The sequence below is a fragment of the Rosa chinensis genome, chromosome 2 (genome assembly GCF_002994745.2).
Source record: "Rosa chinensis cultivar Old Blush chromosome 2, RchiOBHm-V2, whole genome shotgun sequence".
NCBI classification, from domain to species: Eukaryota; Viridiplantae; Streptophyta; class Magnoliopsida; order Rosales; family Rosaceae; genus Rosa; species Rosa chinensis.
The window spans coordinates 84,661,399-84,681,362 of NC_037089.1; the positions used below are offsets into that span (position 1 = coordinate 84,661,399).

At 36.6% G+C, this 19,964-nt stretch overlaps 1 protein-coding gene and 1 long non-coding RNA gene across 3 annotated transcripts; both read right to left on the reverse strand.

Moving 5' to 3' along the window:
- Window positions 1-9,334: 9,334 nt before the first annotated feature.
- On the reverse strand, window positions 9,335-14,892 carry LOC112187139 (potassium transporter 8). Of its 2 annotated transcripts, none has more exons than XM_040514454.1 (8): window positions 14,158-14,892; window positions 13,576-14,065; window positions 13,429-13,480; window positions 11,597-11,736; window positions 11,465-11,517; window positions 11,261-11,384; window positions 10,927-11,181; window positions 9,335-10,708 (listed from the first exon to the last, which is right to left on the reverse strand). In XM_040514454.1, exons 1-8 carry the CDS (start codon window positions 14,194-14,196, stop codon window positions 9,654-9,656), a joined length of 2,208 nt encoding a protein of 735 aa, XP_040370388.1. In that variant the 5' UTR covers window positions 14,197-14,892; the 3' UTR covers window positions 9,335-9,653. The 2 variants fall into 2 exon arrangements, with proteins under 2 accessions (XP_040370388.1, XP_024181564.1); XM_024325796.2 differs by having other exon boundaries at window positions 11,597-11,857; window positions 13,427-13,480; window positions 14,158-14,890.
- An 852-nt stretch (window positions 14,893-15,744) lies between these two features.
- Window positions 15,745-16,871, reverse strand: LOC112185080. The gene is made up of 3 exons (XR_002930132.2): window positions 16,684-16,871; window positions 16,307-16,425; window positions 15,745-15,862 (listed from the first exon to the last, which is right to left on the reverse strand). It is a non-coding gene; the product is annotated as an uncharacterized LOC112185080 (long non-coding RNA).
- Window positions 16,872-19,964: the final 3,093 nt, after the last annotated feature.

Below are 19,964 nucleotides of genomic sequence, written 5' to 3' on the forward strand. Positions count from 1 at the left end.
TTCCTTTCCATTTTCCTACCAATTCCTTCATCCATCTCATCTTCTTTATCTCTCCATTTCCTTTCCATTTTCCCACACATTCCTTCATCCATTTCATCTCCTTGTCTCACCATTTCCTCTCCATTTTCCTTAGAGACTAATTCCTTCATCCATTCCATCTCCTTGTCTCTCCATTTCCTCTCCATATTTCTTTTTCATTCTCTAGTTTTAAGTTTCTGCATTTTCAAGCAAAGAGAGGAAGAAGAAGAAGGAGCCGTGAAGATCATATCCTCCATCATCCACCTTGAAGGCTTGCTTCCAAGATTCAAGATCCAACCATCTAGCTCTCCATCTCCATCTCCACTCACGGTGTAATTCGTTCCTTTTCCTTGTAACCTTTTTGGTTTCCTTGTTTGATTTCGTATGAACTTGTTTCTAGTTAACAATAATGTTTAGGGCAAAGTTTAAGCCCAATTTCTATGTTTAAATAAAGTTTTCGAATTCTATAATTGTGATTCTAAGTTGCTTATGTGAGTTTGTTCGATTAAATTTGCTTTACAGAAAACTTTTATATGTTTATATCTTATTTGGGTCGACACTTATAGGATTTGCATGTAATTGGTGCTAGATTTAAGAACATGAAATCGACTTTTCGTTTTGTGTAACTTGAATCAAAAGTAGTAAAGGTTCTGGACAAGAATCGAATTTAATTGAAGAGGATTGCAATTAGGTGGACTTTTCCATAACTAAGTTGTACACTTGAGTTGATAGCCTTTCTCTATGTCTAATGCGTTGAACATGTCATGATTGACTAGCTTTCTAGGGCTTGATTGCATGTTTGATAGGATTAATCTAGGTGCTTTCGCTTAGGTTAATTAGCATTGAAAAGTAAAATATGGGAAATCATTTGCTTTCGAATGTTTCACATGATCAACTCCTCGCTCATGACTTGGAAGAACAATTATAGGGTTTGAATCGAATTTGATTACATGGAATTGATTTTGATCTTTGTTCCTTGCGTTCCACCCCTGTATATATGTTTTTACGTTTTCTTTATTTTATTTATTTTAATTTTAATTTTAAGAATCCTATTCCCCCCTTATTTGTGTTTACTAGTATATATTTATTCTTTATTTTATTTTTGTAAATAATACTTTATTATTTTAATTCTTTATTTGTTTATACAATTGTATATATTTTTATTCTTTATTTTATTTTTGTAAATAATACTTTTCTTTATTTGTTACACAATTACAAGTGTACCCTCAATCCCCGGAATAGAACGATCCCTATTTGCTTATACTACTAACGACATTTCAGGGTTAAATTGCGCGCTTGCCTTGAGCGCGTCAATTTTTGGCGCCGTTGCCGGGGATTGAAAAATCACTTGCTAAATTGTGTCATTTATTGTATATATTTGTTGTATATAAATTGTTTAAAACTTAGTTTAATTTTTTATTTATATTATTGAACACGAATTTTAATTGTAGGTTGTAAATTGAGAGGAATAGGTGAAGTCTCTTTTGTTAATATTGGCCTAAACCCCTTATTGGTACCTAGCTCAGGTCCCTTAAGGTTGAGGGCGGCCTTTATTAACACTTGTTGAACTGTCTTCACACTTATGAACTTTTTCATCTTAGTAAGAAAGCCTATGTGAAATGGTGTCTAGGAATGGGACAACGTTCATGACGGGTTTTTGAATCCAGAAGTGCTTGCAAATGGGCCTAAACCACTATGTGGGAGTAGCTCATGCCAAAATGGATTTTTCCTCTCGTGTTCGTCCTCCCCCACCTGGCCATTTCAGTAAGGTTGCCCAAACGATTTGAAAGGGAGTTTGTGTCTAGGCGACTATACTTGGGCCGCACGTCCACTTGATTTACCGCTTGGAATTTGATTCAATATCAATAATGTTTATAATAAAAGAAATACTTGTGAATACTCTATACGTGTAAATTATTTACTTGTTTCACACTTTAAACTTGTAAAAATACTTTTCACGTTTTATACTCACTTGTGTACTTAACTTGTGTCTTATGTACAATATACTTGTTAATTTTACTTGTAGTTTGTAATTAATAGTTATACTTGTTTTTATTTTGTATTTCTTTGTTAATTATAGTTACTAACTTTATTTAATGTAGGTACCGTCTGGCTGCAAGACGTAAAATACAAGCGCTACTTGGGAGGCAACCCAATTCAGAATATATTCAGATTTGCTTTCTCTTTCCCTATTTCTTTTTATTTTTCAATTTTTCTCTATTGTTTTTATTTTAGGTTTTGTTTTCGTAAATGTCTTCTATCTATGCTTACTTATTTCATTGCATGCTTTTAATTGATTACATTGAAGATAATGCAATATTTAAGTGTGGGGGAAGAGATTTATATAATTGTCTTTCATTTTGAGTCCTATAAATATAATTGTCTTTCATTTTGAGTCCTATAAATATTTTTGTCTTTCATTTTGAGTCCTATATATATTTATATTTGTCTTTTATTTTTTGAGTCCTTTATATATAAAAAAAAAAAAAAAAAAAAAACTGCATTTATTCAGTCTTATTAAATTCAGCTATTTACAAAAAAAAAAATAATAATAATAATACACTATACTAAGCCATGTCTGCATCTCCGTAGGAGTTGAGGCTGAGCTCAAGGGAAATGCGAGAGTCACCGCCATAACCGCTACCTCCCTCAGAAGTAGTCTTCATGTTGCCAAAGATGTCCTCACCATGCATGGGGAATAGTGGAAGGGTTTCAATCTCCTGGTGATATTCTCCTCGTTGTTCCATGATCGATCCATCAACACCATAGCCGACACGTGACCCAAAATTTAGATCAATGGATCTGTCAGTACTAGTAGAACCAGTGGAACCAAAGTTTAGATCAATGGACCTACCATCATCAGTAGAACTAGTGGATCCAAAATTGAGATCGAGAGAGCCACCAACCCGAACGTTCCGAAATTCCTTCAACTTCTGCCTCTCACGAGCCTTGAGGTTCTGGAACCAAAAGAAGACGTTCTTGTCCTCGATCTGCCCATACTGTTTCAGATGAAGGCAGATCTCTTGAATCTGCTCTGGAGTTGGGAACTTAAAACCCTTATCATAGTAAAGGCCCTTGAGGATTCTTAGTTGAGGCGGTGTGGGAGCCCACCGGTTACTACTCCCGGCTGCTTGGATGCTTCCTCCCTCCTCGGTTGGTTGCTGGGCTTGTAATTCCATTTGTTGCTGGGTTTGTAACTCCATTAGTTGCAGAGTTCGTGGTTCCATGTTGATGAAGAAAGGATTTGAGTTTCGAAAGAAAGGCTGAAGGGTTGAGAGAGAAAGACTGGAACTCGGAAGAATTTTGTTTTGGAGTGAACAGTCGCTCAGAATGCACCTATTTATAGAACGAGTGAGCAGATCTCCACCGTTGGATCGACGATCTCTGAGATTAAATCTACGCGTTGGATTAAAGTCACCCGAAAACACGGAAAAGCTGTTGGCTCGTGAAGGACACGTGGGGGAACCAAACTGATCTCGAGGAGCTGTGACAGATAAGCTACAGCCGAAAGCAGGTTTAATTGCCGTGAATCAAGGAAAAGAAAGGACGCGTGGGGGAATCAAACGAATCTCGAGGATCCGTGACAGACAAGCTATAGCCGAAAGCATGCCATAAATCCAGGAAAAGAAATGAATATTTACACGTGGGGGAGTTTCTTGGGCCGTGAACTGTCATAACTCTTCTCCTTCCCGGAGAAGCTTTGTTAAAACCCTGTGCTTGTTGAGATTTCTACCCTATTTTGTGCTTTACATATACATCCTTTTTTGTCTCCTCCAGATTTTACTAAGGTTTGTCTAAGCGTGCAGTTTCAAATTCCTTCTACTTCCTCATGGCTCGAACCAAGGTTACCCCTCGCAGGGGCGTCAATCAACGCCGTGTTCTCTCTTTGGAAGAAGAAGGTCGTCAAGCGGCCACTAGAGCTGGGCTTACTCGTCCATGGGACCATCGTCCTATCCGTGAGCGTACCCGCAGTCCCCTCCTCTGCCTCGTCGCTCTCCCAGACTGCATCCCGGAGAGTCTTCTTCCTCACCAGCTGCTCGTGCTCCTCGGTCTATGGCCACCCTGGAAAGCTTGTCGGATTCGATTGATGATTTGCGCTCCTCTCTCCGCGATGGTATTATGGTGACAGATTGGAGAGTCAATTGCATGATCGATTACATCTCTGAGATGAACTGCTCTTTGATCCGCTGTCACACTGCAATAAACAAGCTTGCTCAGGAAGTCAATAACTTGCAGAGTTATCCTCCTGGGTTTCCTCGCAAGGACACTACTGCATCACACCATGAGAACCCTCCTCAGGAGGCTGAAACCAGCAAAAGGGCTGTCACTCGCCAGCATACCGCTCCTCCAAAGGAGTAAATGGAGGTACAAGTCTAGGCTGAAAGACTTTAAACATTAAGCGCTGCATGGGAGGCAACCCATTTCAACTGTAGCTGTGGAGGAGCCATCAAACGCAGATTTGCTTTCTTGAACTCTTCCTTCTATTTTATTTTCTTAAATTTTAAGTTGTTTTAGGTTTCGTTGTGTTCATTTTCTCTTCTATGCTTGATTTATGTTTTGCATGATTTATATTTGTTTATACATTGAGGACAATGCATGAATTAAGTATGGGGGAAGGGTTATTGCTTTATTGTGTTTTTAGTAGTTAGTATATATAAAAAAAAAAAAAATGAAAAATAGTTGATGTTGGATTGTGTTTTTTTGTGTTTTTAATTGATGTTGTGATACACTAAGGTATATTGGATTAAACATAGTCTTGAAAAAGGGTAGCTGTTTCAGTCCCATTGCATATCGAGACTCCCTGTTCCCGTACCTAAGTGTTGAAATTAAATTAAATTGTAAAAAAAAAAAAAAATGTTGGTTTTAGAGTGTTTTTGTGTGTTTGAGTCTTAGGATGCTCCTAACGTCTAGGATGAACATGTCTCCGAATTCATGGCTGAAGGTTTTCACAATCAAAATAGGACTTAATTGAATTCTGTGGTTAATCGACATTGTGATGCTTGTATGAAGATTTGAGATAGGATTGTAACTTGGTTCATTAAGCATGCTAGGATTAAGTCTGATTCATTTGACCCAAGTGAGCTGTTGAGCTAAAATACTTTCTTTTTGAGTGCTTACTGATAATTTCAGAATTTCATGGCTGTATTTGCAAAACCTCATCTTTCTTTGAAAATCCAATGATCATGTGCCATAGATTTTAATGGACTAGAGAGTACTAGAACTCGGCTGTTGTGACTGTCAAAACTTGTATGCCATAATATGCACTGATCCTGGATAGGATAGAAGGCATTAGGGTAACCACCATAGCCAAACAAGCATGTGTCCCCAATTGTGCCCGTCGTGGGACTCCTTAGAATGAACCCCTTTGAGCCTACGTTGAAAACCTTTGTTTCATCACCCTCACTACCCTACCATGAGCTTAGTACAGGATATCTCTACCCTTGTCTTAAGGACTTAGTAGAGCATGACATAGTATGTAGGGGTGACGATGAAAGACAAGTGTGGGGTGGGGAAAATCCAAGAAAAAAAAAAGAAGAAAAAAGAAAAAATTTTGCCTTGAAAAAAAAAAAAAAAAAAAAAAAGAAAGAAAGAAAAGCGGCAAAAGAGAAGAAAACTCTTGGGAAAATGTTGAAGTGTGGTTTTGGACTTGCAAATTTGTAGAAGGCTCAAAGTTGAAAATTATGCCTTTGTCCATTCCCATGTTGGTTAGAGTGAAGGTTTGGCCCAAAACAATGATATTTGGTCTACAAAAATGATGACATAAGGTGGTCCTTATATGCTCTGCTAGGTCCTTAGGATTTTTTGTATCCTTAATCTTCATTTCAAAAACCCTAGCTTAGCCCCATTACAACCTGTTTTAAGTGCTGACTTAATCCTTGAGATGGGCAGTCTTTGGTTAGTGGAGTCAGTTACGCAGTCGAGCTTATGGTTTAGGTCCATTTGTGCACTTAGTCATTTCATGAGGTCTTTAAAAATTCTTCACAAAATGTGTTTATTGATGAAATATGCAAGCTGTTTGTTGCCTTACAATTTGTTCTCTTGCATATACTTGAGTGTGAAGCTTTTAAGCATAGCCATTTCTGAGAGAAAAATCGAGAGTATGCCCTGTGAGTTTGGATTGGACTTGTTCGAAACATGCTATCATTCACTGTATAACTTAAGTTCTCCATATCTTACTTAGTCATACGAATGTCACAGGTTTATTAACCATGGAATTATCTTTGTGATTTTGATTAAGTGTTTAACGTGAAAACCATGAGTTTGGAGTCTCTGAGACAACAGTTAGGAGCAATAGAGTCATTTACTTGCTTTTTGTCAAGTCTTTGTTCTATTTTGGATTTTTTTTTTGTTTTGTTTTGCTAAGGGACTAGCAAAAGCTAAGTGTGGGGGAATTTGATAGGCGCATTTTAATGTGATATTTTAAATGTTAATTCCTCACATTTTGCTTAGTTATTCCTTAACGAATCGATTTTTAACTTAATTTCTAATTTTAGGTACATTGGAGTAGATGAAGAAGAAATGAGTGTTACGTCCATAATTACCTAGAAATGATGGAGAAGAATGAAAATGCACTAAAAAGTCAACCTTGAATATTTTCTTACTCCGGCTAGGAGAATCAGAGCCAAGCAAGGAAGAAGGAGCGGCCACCTGACCAAATGAACTCGAAATGAGCTGAAACTCTCCAGATCCATTCTAGACACCCAAATGATCATTTCTTATGAAGAGTTCCAGAGAAAAATATGAGTGGAAGGCCTTCAAACAATCAGCCCAATTTTCTACAGAAGTAAAACCGGAAAACTGGACCTGTAAGAGGTCCAGCAGCATTTCCGGCCCAACCACATGGAATAAAGCTCTGAAAATTTGTCAGGATGATCTACACTCATAGTGGAACATTTTTTATGAAGAAGTCGAAGGCTCATTCTGAAGTTTTGATGGAGAAATAATTGAAGGAATAAAGGGGAAGAAACTGACCTGAAAACAGCTCAACACCACATATTCATGTTTCCCACCCATATGAAGAAAGCATTTCTTTTTCCTTGGATACATTTTTTCTACTCTAAAACATCATCATCACTTCCACATTTCTTCACCTTCATGCTTTGCTTTCATCATTACCTCATCTTTTACATATTTTACAAACCACTTTCATACTCCACTTTCATTATTTTTCTTCATCTCATCATTTCACTCTTCTTTTTCTTCCCTATTTAAACACATTCTCCTCTCACTCTCAATCACACATTCCTTCATCCATCTCATCTTCTTTGTCTCACCATTTCCTTTCCATTTTCCTACCAATTCCTTCATCCATCTCATCTTCTTTATCTCTCCATTTCCTTTCCATTTTCCCACACATTCCTTCATCCATTTCATCTCCTTGTCTCACCATTTCCTCTCCATTTTCCTTAGAGACTAATTCCTTCATCCATTCCATCTCCTTGTCTCTCCATTTCCTCTCCATATTTCTTTTTCATTCTCTAGTTTTAAGTTTCTGCATTTTCAAGCAAAGAGAGGAAGAAGAAGAAGGAGCCGTGAAGATCATATCCTCCATCATCCACCTTGAAGGCTTGCTTCCAAGATTCAAGATCCAACCATCTAGCTCTCCATCTCCATCTCCACTCACGGTGTAATTCGTTCCTTTTCCTTGTAACCTTTTTGGTTTCCTTGTTTGATTTCGTATGAACTTGTTTCTAGTTAACAATAATGTTTAGGGCAAAGTTTAAGCCCAATTTCTATGTTTAAATAAAGTTTTCGAATTCTATAATTGTGATTCTAAGTTGCTTATGTGAGTTTGTTCGATTAAATTTGCTTTACAGAAAACTTTTATATGTTTATATCTTATTTGGGTCGACACTTATAGGATTTGCATGTAATTGGTGCTAGATTTAAGAATATGAAATCGACTTTTCGTTTTGTGTAACTTGAATCAAAAGTAGTAAAGGTTCTGGACAAGAATCGAATTTAATTGAAGAGGATTGCAATTAGGTGGACTTTTCCATAACTAAGTTGTACACTTGAGTTGATAGCCTTTCTCTATGTCTAATGCGTTGAACATGTCATGATTGACTAGCTTTCTAGGGCTTGATTGCATGTTTGATAGGATTAATCTAGGTGCTTTCGCTTAGGTTAATTAGCATTGAAAAGTAAAATATGGGAAATCATTTGCTTTCGAATGTTTCACATGATCAACTCCTCGCTCATGACTTGGAAGAACAATTATAGGGTTTGAATCGAATTTGATTACATGGAATTGATTTTGATCTTTGTTCCTTGCGTTCCACCCCTGTATATATGTTTTTACGTTTTCTTTATTTTATTTATTTTAATTTTAATTTTAAGAATCCTATTCCCCCTTATTTGTGTTTACTAGTATATATTTATTCTTTATTTTATTTTTGTAAATAATACTTTATTATTTTAATTCTTTATTTGTTTATACAATTGTATATATTTTTATTCTTTATTTTATTTTTGTAAATAATACTTTTCTTTATTTGTTACACAATTACAAGTGTACCCTCAATCCCCGGAATAGAACGATCCCTATTTGCTTATACTACTAACGACATTTCAGGGTTAAATTGCGCGCTTGCCTTGAGCGCGTCAACACTTCAATTATTTGTCGTGCTGTGTTGTTTTCCTTTGTTTTTGGTTGTCTTTTTGTTTCTTTACCCACATCTCTCATCTCTTATCATGTGCTGCTGCTTGCTTAGATCTATCTCATTTGCATAAGGTACCAAATCAAATTGGCACTAATCTCATGATTATGGGAATGTTTTTTGTCTCCTTTGAATCTTTGTTTCTTTTGATGGTCAACAAAATGGTCTGTTCCTCTTTTTCTGGTTATTTTTTTTTTCTTAGTTAGCACCTTTCTTTTGTGCTACCAGAATTCATCACTATGAGGTGCTACAAGGGTCCTGCGAAAGTGAATATAAATGATTGTGCCGGTGAATCATTTCACCGGCCACAGAACTATATCACTATATTGCGTGATAAGGGAAATGTCGAAGTGATTAAATGCCGGAACCATTTCATCAGACACTTTGTATGCGAAAAGCTTTTCAGACTTTTGCAACAATGCAAGGAGTTGAGTTGCATTCTAATGATATCATGACATAATCTCCACGATAATCAGTAATAATGATGCTTCCATCACATCATCATTACATTTGTTTCAGCATCTGATCTTACCAACTAATAATTCTATCACTATCTAATATCTAATGATTAAGATGTCTTAACATAAATGTTGCACTCAATCACCATCTTCGTAGCTTTGTTTTATAATCATACCAACAACCCCACCCTTCAAACCTAACCAGTTAAAGATCACTGCATTCTGGCCAAAAATAAATTATGGAACAAGTTATTTTTACAGCAAAAATTGGCCCAATTCTCTTATTGATGTTACCTCTATTTACTTGGGAAGATATGAACAGGACCATCACTCTGACACTATCTCAAAGGCAAACCTCAGAACCATCAGCACTTCCATGCTTAAGAGCTCTAGAATTTACAGTGCAAAGGCAGCACAGAAATGCCATGATCTATCATATACAAAATGACTGAAACATCAAAAATATAGGAAAGACAAAAGAGGACATTGAGCGCAAAGCTGTACCATGTAAGCAGAATTAAACATGGTAGACCATCCCCACCTCTAGAGTAGATGCATGAGGAATGCTTAAAGCATAAGTTGGTCCCCTAAAATTTCTCCTCAAGAAATCATACCCAAAATTGATCACTAGCTTCTTCATCAAACTCGATCCTCTCTTCGCCTTCACGTATGAGTGGCCTAATATAAATGCCATTCCTGCCTCCCTTGCTTCCATCAGTTCCTGCAACTCCTCTACTGCATCCCTATCAATTTGTGGAGTCTCTGGCACCACAAACCTCACCCTCTTTCTCACCTTTTCTGTAGCAGGCCTTATCTCTTTCAACTCTGAGGTGCTTGCTATTTCCTTGAAATCTGTGCCATCTACAGACAATCTTATGCCATCTAAATTTGATGATGAAGTCCCAACAACTGTCAATTTCTCTTCATCTTCCAATTTTTCCAGTTTGACACTACATTCTGGTTTTTCAGACCGAATGAATTCTGCAATACTACAAATAAGATCTTTTTCGAACTCCATATCATCCTTGTGAACATCACGATAACCATAGCGTGCTATACATCTATAGAGCCGGTACTCCCTTGGACCAACTCGTCCCACTAAGAACCTTTCATCAGGTTTGACATGTGGGACTGGGACAGATTTGATGCAGAGGAAAACTACAACCTGGTGGAAAGCTGGGAGGTTGGTAACAAAGTGAGAGAAAATAGCTGGGATCCCCGAAACAAGCTCAGTATGTATGAGGCCAATTCCCCGGACACGAACAATGCCTAGAGTAGGACCTAAACTGAGAAGCCAGTTGATGGAGACTTTATTTTGGACATCAAATTCATATTTCTTGAATGTACCATAGTGCCAAACATACATAACCATTAAGAAGATGAATGAAAGAGCAACGGGAACCCAAGCCCCTTCGCGAAACTTTATAAGGGATGCTGAGAAGTAGAGTGCCTCAATGGAGCCAAAGAATAATATAAAGCAAATTGCGAGGAAGATATTTTTGTGCCAGCACAAGACTATGACTAGGGACATAAGGCAGGTAGTCACTAGCATGACAGTTATAACAGCCAAACCTGCATAATAAATGGTAAAGTTTCAGCATGAAATATCATGTTTAGGACTCATAAACATGTAATAATTTCATGAAAAATAAAAAGAAAAGCATTTAAGTGATCCCATCACCACATCAGACCAATTTTCATAGCACCAGGTAACTAAAAACCATAAATGGTAAAGAAACATTATACAAAAATAAACTCATACATGAAAACAAACTTGAAGTGTAGAGTACCTGATGCATTGCCCATGGATTTTGTGTCTCTAAAGCCGATGGTAACAGCCAAGGTTAGCAACATTAAAGTCCAGTTTATCTCTGGAATGTAAATTTGTCCATGAATTTTAGATGATGTGTGAATGATTTTGACCCTCGGAAAGCAACCCAAAGCAGAACATTGTTTGATTATCGAGAAAGTTCCAGTTATGATGGCTTGGCTTCCCACCACTGCAGCAAGTATGGCTATAGCTAAAACAGGCCATCTTAGTTTCTCTGAGACAGGGAGAAAAATCTAATTAGCAAAATCTGCAATTCAAAGTTACAACTGCTGCAACAATCAGTAGACACCTACCAGGTACTGATTCATAGAATCCAATGCGATAGTCATTTTCTATGACATGATGCTTGGAGAGGTACGCAGCTTGGCCCATATATGCTAGAATCAATGATGGATAAACCACAAAGGTGAAAGCAATCTGAAAGATACAAAGTTACAGATTACTTGGTACAGATGAAAATCTTCATCTGACATATATAATTTCTTCACTTTGAATACCTGGATTGACAACTGTGAAAAGTGCCCAAGATCAGCAAACATTGCTTCTGAGCCTGGAAAATAAACGGAATTGAATTAGAGAAGAAAAGATAAGCATGCATGAAAAGAAACTGTACTCCACAAATCTTGTACCTGTAATACACAACAGTATACCACCCAAGGACATCCAACCTCCTCTCTGAGTCTTCTTTAGAAATTTGTACATGTAGTATGGAGAGAGTGCTTGATAAACATGGGGATTCCAATGGAAGATGTTGTACAAACCAATGGAACTGATGCACAGAAGCCATAAAATCACAACTGGTGCAAACAAGAACCCTACTCGGTGGGTCCCATAATGTTGAATGGCAAAGAGAATTATGAGTATGACACAAGCAACGGGGACTTGAACATCTGCATGATAATATGAGCCATTAGGAAGTGCATAATAATTAAGCTCAAAACCATGATTTCCAAGTATCTTGCCAGAAAAGAATTATGTAATATATAATACATACAAACTGCAAAAATGAAAGCTAATTTACTGTCTAATGAAAAGAATATTCCTAGGAATACTAAAGAAATGTCATTTGTTAAAAACAAATTTCCTAATATGCAGAAGCTAAAAACAAGATGAATCATCAGCACAAGTACTTTAATCGTCCATATTAGCTCGAATGGTTGCTGAATATTCAAATGATAAGACAACCTTTTGTAACCCATTATCCCTTGATAATTCTTAGTGGAGAACACATTGCCCACAAATAGCTAACACCAAAAGATTTAAGTCGGCAGGACCTTCCCAAAGAGGTTGTAGATAATACTCCACTTTGAGAGAATGCTAGTTGTAAAACAAAAACACATTTAAAAATTGGCACAAGAGGAATAGTGAATGGGATACCTAATAAACTCATCAAAACATATATCTTCCAAAGTCCACAATGACTGCAATGGAGATCATTTACTCTAGTGGCACTAATCAAATCTAGAAAACTACAACACTAGTGACACTTGAAATGGAAACTAGATGGTGATCTATCGTTCTGGTTATTCAAATGTTTTTGACAGCCACCACTTGGTTTTTGGCTTGGTACCAAGGTCAGGATTATGTATGTCAGATAGGAGGCTCCAATCATAGCTCTAAATCAACTTGAAAAGTCTAGCAATAGCTACATAGCCAATTAAAACATGAAACTGGATAAGATGTCTGCTGTTGACCACTTTTTGTTATTCGTATCATATCATTTACTGTTAAGCAAAGAAACTATTTTTAACTTCATCTTATAAGTACGTCGTAACTTTTCAAAAGGCAAAACTTTTTACTCTCAATGGGCTAGTCAGGGAACTAAATCTATTTTTCAGCCACATGTTGCAGCCTTCCTTTATATAAAGAGAGAACAATCAACTTTGTCTACCACAGTATCATACTAATTATATTTAATTAGCTTGATGGTGATCTGACTTTACTTAAAGCAGGATAATTTGTCTTAAGTCTTTGTAAAGGGTCCCACAGTAATGCTATCAAATTCTAGAATTTGGTATCGTTTGCTTGTCACTACTTCACCATCTATGCGACAGAAAGGAAGACAAAGCCTCTGGAATTTGGAATAAGCAAGATATGAATAAGAAGCACTAAACGCAAGATTAGATACCTAATGACTCTGCTAATAGCATTTTCGCAGAAAAAAGAAATCAGGATAGATGCAAAGATATTATGTGAAAAACAGTGCAGCCAAGATAGTCCTGGTGTCAAATAGAGGCATATATTCTGATTACCAAACAGTTTCACCTTCCTAATTAAGCTATTCTTTGAGCTCCTAAACTGGAATTGAAAAATTCTACTCTATCCAAATGCCAAAATAATTGAGAAACTCCACCACACAACCCAAATCCCTCATAATTGCAACCACAAACAGAAACCACTCGTACGAAATTAATTAATGTTGTTGAAACAATTGAAAGCTCTGATAGAGAAGAACTTACACCGGTGCTGCTCTTTCGACATAGATAGCTCCAATCCTGATACAGCCGAAAACACTGCAGCCACATGAAGCAATTCTCATTATTAAAAAAATCCCAATCCCACAACTTAAACATCCAAAACCAACAGTATCATACATAATCCCAAGTACCAGAAATTGCTGGTGTAAGCACGCCATCACCAATAACCATGCAAGTCCCAATCAAGGCCAGAACAAGCAACACCTTCTGCAGCACTCTGTGCTTCTCCAATGTCGATTTCAATCTCGACCCAAAAGAGTTGTCACTGCTTGCAACGATCCCATCTTTGTGGTACTCTGATAGCTCCTCATCTGCAAGCTGGCAATTTGGTAAGGAGCTGACTCGGGCATGCCGAGAGAGCAATGAATACAGAGCAAAAGTGCCACCTTCGCCATTGTCATCAGCTCTAAGCACAATAAACACATATTTCACTAGAGGAATCAGTGTGAGTGTCCAGAACACAAAGGACAGAACACCATAAATCTCCTCATTAGTCTCTGAATGGTGAATGTCCTCTGCAAAAGTGCTCTTGTAAACATATAGAGGTGAAGTGCTCAAATCTCCATAGACAACTCCCAAGCTCTGATAAGCCAAAGTCAGCAGTGTCTTCCATGAATCCTTCTGCAACAATTGAGAAACTATCAGAAAGCTGAGAAATTTGAATTGAGTTTAGTTATAAACTGACACTGCCACTCTCTGCCACTTGCTTTTACCTTATTTGGACGGGTACGGCTCACACCCTCCGGATCCATTGTGGGTTGTTTTAAGAATTATACAAGACTCATTTCCCCAAGCAAGTTGAAGCAAAAATAAAACAAGACCGGATTCGACCCTCCCCAGTTCAACAAAGTCCAAGAAAGCCAAGCAAATTGAGAAAAAAAGATACTAAAGATTTGATCTTCCAGGACCAACCAATGTAGACAATTGGAAAAACAAATATAGAGAACAAAGGAGGGGTGGTTGAAAGCTTGGAATTTGAGCTTGCAGAATATAATATGACTTAAGAGGGGTCAGGCAGAGATAGGATGGTCTTCTTCTGTTTCTTGGTTTGTAAATCAGTGGTGGGTTTTGAGCTCAGTTTTCACTTTCAGCTAAAGTTGTTTGGATTCTAGATGGAATATATTTTTGGAGGTGTTATCCTTCTCCTCTCTCCACTTGGCTCTCTCTCTGGAAACAAGAAGTGGGTAAGTGCTCTGTAAACAAGCATGCACTAACTGGCAAATTCTAGTGTGACCTCTCAAATCAGGAAAAAAAAAAAAAAAAAAAAAACCCAAATATATAATCTATGTATTGTCCTTGCCTCAGATTAATGCTCTGACACAGCAATTAAACTGAAGCCTTGAGTCTGCTTCCTCCTCATCACTCACTTGCCAATGATTCGCTGGTCTCTATCTAGATTCTAGAAGAACCCAAGGGAATGGCATTCTCGAAGTTGTGTGATGATGTAGAGGGAAATGCGTAATTGGACAACTGATTATTCGCGCTTTAGAAAAGAGCAAACGTTTATTTCGGTTAACGTTTGTTTATAAAGTTTAAACCTTTTGTTTCCTTCTCAAAAAACAAGGAAAAAAAAAACTTTTGTTTCCCTAAATTATTAATCCACTTAAACGAGGAGGTTTGTGCTTCCAATAAAAGAAAAATTTGTGGTGCATTTTGGCTTCTTAATATTTTACAGTGATTTAAGTGAAAAGAAAAAAGGAAAGGAAAAAAAGTAATGAAAGGTCGAAGCTTATACTCCAAGCCTGCGAGGAGTTGCTAAGAAACAAATCTTCCACCCTCAAATTCAAAAATGCTACCCAGGATGGCAAGACAGTTTCCGAATTTGAGCCGCCTCAAAACAAATCTCAAACCTAACCCGCTACCATCAAGAAGGCTCTAAGGCACCTGCCTAAAGTAGATTGATGTTACAGAGAGAAGTGACGATCACAACGACTAAAGGTCTCGTTTGGTTCGCGGAAAGTAAGCATCAGGAAAGGAAAGTTATTCATTTCCTGCGTTTGGGATGCAAAAGGAAAGGAAATACTTTCCTGAAGCAAACGAAAATAGGGGGGAAATGGTTCCTTCCATACTCCAAATGAATCACTTTCCCCCCTTCTTTCCTTACATTTATTACTCACAACATATTATTTTATTCCATTAATTACATACTTTTTAACAACTTTCCGGATAACTTTCCTTATATTACCAAACATCGGAATGGAAAGTTCTTCGGAAAGTTCATTTCCCTTCCCATGGGAAAGACAAATGAACTACTTTCCTTTCCGCGAACCAAACGAGGCCAAAGAGTAAAGACATAGACCAACAAACTTGTTCTAAACTAGAGGAGATTGGGCATAGAGCAGGGCATGCAACTACAAATGCTTGAAGCGATGGAGGAGAACAACGAAGACTGGCGTATGTTGCCTTCGTAGCTTTTATCTGCATTATAATCCATTCTAATGATTTTAATTGTAAATCCATCTTTATCTTTTAGATAGTTAACTAAAACACAAAAACACATATAATATACGTATGTATATCTTATAAAAAATTCATGATGTATAAATTTTGTATAACATGATTTCTTTAAATTTCACGAATCTTTTCAAAACAAATGGATAAGTATTAAATTTCATGAAACTTGAAAGTGATGGTCATTTATCTTTGGAATTGACAACAAATTATTTGTATCATTGTTCTCTCAGTATTGATTAGACTGCTAGCCTACCACCACCTACTATCTTAAACTCATACTTCATAAGTTAGCTGACGTAGCTTTATGTCTTAATCCCTAACCTCAGAATTTCATAGATTCCTAGCTTTGCATAAATAAATTTCAAAGGTGTGCTGTTGTTGAACGACAATGAACTTAGTTTGACTCACCAAAATCACCATTCTATGCGGGTTCCATCTGGCCTTGCATTTCCTCAGTGAGAGCTTTCTTACAATGTGAATATTAGCCGCGAAAGTGAAGATGTCGATTCAAAGTTTAAGCTATGTAGCTGATACAGATAAACCAAAGAAAAATTCTGTTAAGCCTCCCAAAGCATCTAGAACATATAGTTTTACTATTATTAAAGCAAATTTCACTCTCTTTAGTCTAAGCTATCTTACAAGAACCAGATGCTTCCTAATCTACGTAATTGGATTCTAAGAGCATCTACAACTTCTAAGCCAAGATACAAAGATCATAGAAAATAAAATAAGTTATAACCTTGATACTAAGAAAAGGTTTATTAGTTACAGTAAGAATGATATACCTGAACATGAGGGCAAGAACCTAACTCCTCAATCAAAGAAAGGCTAAAGAAATCAAAATAAAACAAATAAGAGTACAATCATATCGGGAAACCTGATAGAAAATCATGGTTAAATACTCTTTTCAAGCAAACTACTACAAATTAAAAAATCATGGTTGAATACTCTTTTCAAGCAAACTACTACAAGGAAGAAGAAGAATATATATTGTAACGTAACACAGAGCCAAACCTACCAAATTTTTTTGAAAATGTAGCACTAATAAATTACATCCATGGGTGCATGGACCCCCATCATGCCCACTTTCCTAAATGCTTGTTCTTTTTCTTGCTTGTAATTAATGGTGAAATTAGGTCAGGGACCCCATGGAACCCTATTTTGGTTCTTATGTATGCAGAGCATGCCTTGCCTAGCTTTTTTTTTTTTGGTCATAACCTTGCCTAGCTTGCTACTTTGAAAAACGTGGTTAATCGGATTTACATACCTAACTGGAGGAAGGTTGCAACTCTGCTCTCGAACTTCTAGCTTTTGATCTTTCGTACAATCTTGTAGTATAGTTTGATAGTCGGAATTCATTCTCACAACGTACAACCCTTTCATAATCAATTGGTAAAACCAACTAAATCGAAAAATTATTTAGTACGTCGTAATTATTATAAAATATATTAAGAGTATTGAATTTTATTAAAATCGTTTACCTACTTATAGTATGGTACGTTTTTGGTATAAGTTATCTTTAAACTATGAGACTAGCTATGTACTATTACGTTGAGGTTGGGCAAGGGAAAAAAACTGAGAGAGAGAGGTTTAGCAGCTAGCTATAGCTAGCATTGATGGATCAAACAACCAATTTTATTGATCAAGGGCATTAGTTCTGAATTAGACCAACGTTAGCTAGTTGACTAAGTTGAAATCGTGATCGAACTAATCATGAAAAAAATTATAATATACTGGCTTATTTAGCAGAAGATACAGTAAGATGATCTGCTTACGTACGATATATATTTCCATAGTACAGAAAATGAGATTGAGATGTGTATTGCATATTTGCATGACTGTGAATGAAGCCATTCACGTCATCCGAGTGTGATGACACGTGTATGAATGAAGCAGTAGACGCCAAAGAGGAAAGGAGAGCTTAGCTTGATATATAGAGAAAATGCTTAATTTCCCATTTTTGTCACATTATTACTTTCGTTTTCAAGTGGTCACCAATCTTCCACTACTGATTGATGCATGGCCCAATATTGTGTTACCGACTTCTCTTTATTTTCTTGTTGTTTCACTTTTCAATTTGGGAATCTAATTAGGGATATCTGAGATCAAGTTGGATCCCATTATCTTCACACATCTATCAATTTTAGCTCTCGTATTTTCACATGACCAAACAGAAACCCAGTCTCTCTTGCTCTACGTTGCAATCAATTTCCTTCTTGTTGCAGTGCAACAACATACATATGCTTCTAGAAATAGTACTTTCCACATAAACCCATATAAATTTTGGATGTTTTGATTGTTTAAGAGCTTGGGGTTTAGATATAGGCACTCTCTACTTTACATGTGACATACAGTAAATAATGGTAGATTTTGATATAAAATGCCGCAGATTTGGATAATTAACCTAGCTATAAACGGACATAAAATGATCACCAATTTACAGAAATTTGACATCCAATACTAAATGATGATGCTTTAAAAATTAATGTAATTTCAGACCCTATATTGTATCGATGGGATGTATACATATTACCAAAAATAAAAAATAAAAATTAGCTAAATGTTATACACAAACGCATGCGGCATATATACCCAACTGGCCTAATATATAATCTGCGGATCGAGAAATATATAATTAAGTGAAATCCATGCTCCCACTCAGTATCCATATAGAAACGAATAAGCTATACATAATGGAATAGCGATCTTATTTTTATATACAGCTAGCATTCAATTATGAATGTTAGCAATATTGTAAACAAACAGATATATAAACACGTAGAAGAATCTCCAAACAACAGGATCTTCAATGTTGCAAAGGCGAGGCCAATTCTTATGCATAATAATCATATACTGATATACTGGTGGACTTCTGTGATAGCTTATACGTGCAAATATGAAGCCAGTATAAACTAACCAAGCAAGGCCACATGGACCGGGTTTTATGCTGTTCCTACATGTTATACAGGCCAGCTGAAATCAAATATTTACACAGACAAACCTTCAAATTAGATTCTCTGATTATTACTTTGGAAATTTTGGATATAAGCCGGGAATTACTTCACATGCATACGTAAAAAGTAGTAGAGGCTTACTGGAACTGTTCAGACAAAATACATGTGCCCAGGTGTTCAAAAAATTATTGCTCCCCATGTCTAAGACTTACTGAAGTAATATATAATAATGTATTCTATAAATCCTGCCGGCCAATCTGATTATCTGATTTTGAGAGACTGCATCTCGTTATATATATATGGTCATGATATATATAATTGATTATTGGTGAAAATTAAGTTTTATTGACTTGAACCTGTTTTTCTTATTGTTTGGACTGTCGGGAAGTCTTTGTCATCCATTTCATCTTGATAGCAACCATACTGACAGATATCAATTCCACCTTTGGTTACCTATTACGTGCCAATGCATCTTGCCCATAATTGAGTTTTCATGGCAGGCCAGACCTCTCGTGTCCGAGATATTTCTCTTTGTTCCTTAACGTATATGACTACTACTTAACCTGGCAACGAATAATGAAGAAAGCAGTTAACAAACAGCTAGGGAAGCACGTACTATCCAATTCAATGAACCCCCTTGGAATTCTACATGCATCTCAGAATTCGATCAGTACACCTAGTTAGGTAGCTGGTTGTTAGAGAAATTAATAATGTTCATTTCTTTCTGCCAGTAAAGAAATTTCCGATTTAAGTCTCACCATACTAGGGAACCATCAATTAATAGTACTAGGTAGCTAGCAAATTATTAAAGGTCTCTATACACGTTAATTCCACAGTTAGCTTCACTCGTAGAAGGAGTGTAAACCTTGTTCGACTACTTCTCCACTGTTAACATTCCAATATTGAATGCGTTTTGACGTTTTGTTTCTTCAACTCGTAGGGGAGGGTTATGATGAAACTAGAGGAAGTTCTTTTGCCAAGCTTAAGTAGCGAGTTTAACTCATGACTTAGGCTGGCTCATAGTGTGCATCAAGGTTGTAAGTATAAATAAATACTTAGGAAATCATCAATATAAGTTCTAGTTTAGATGTATACCATTATCTTTTAGAACT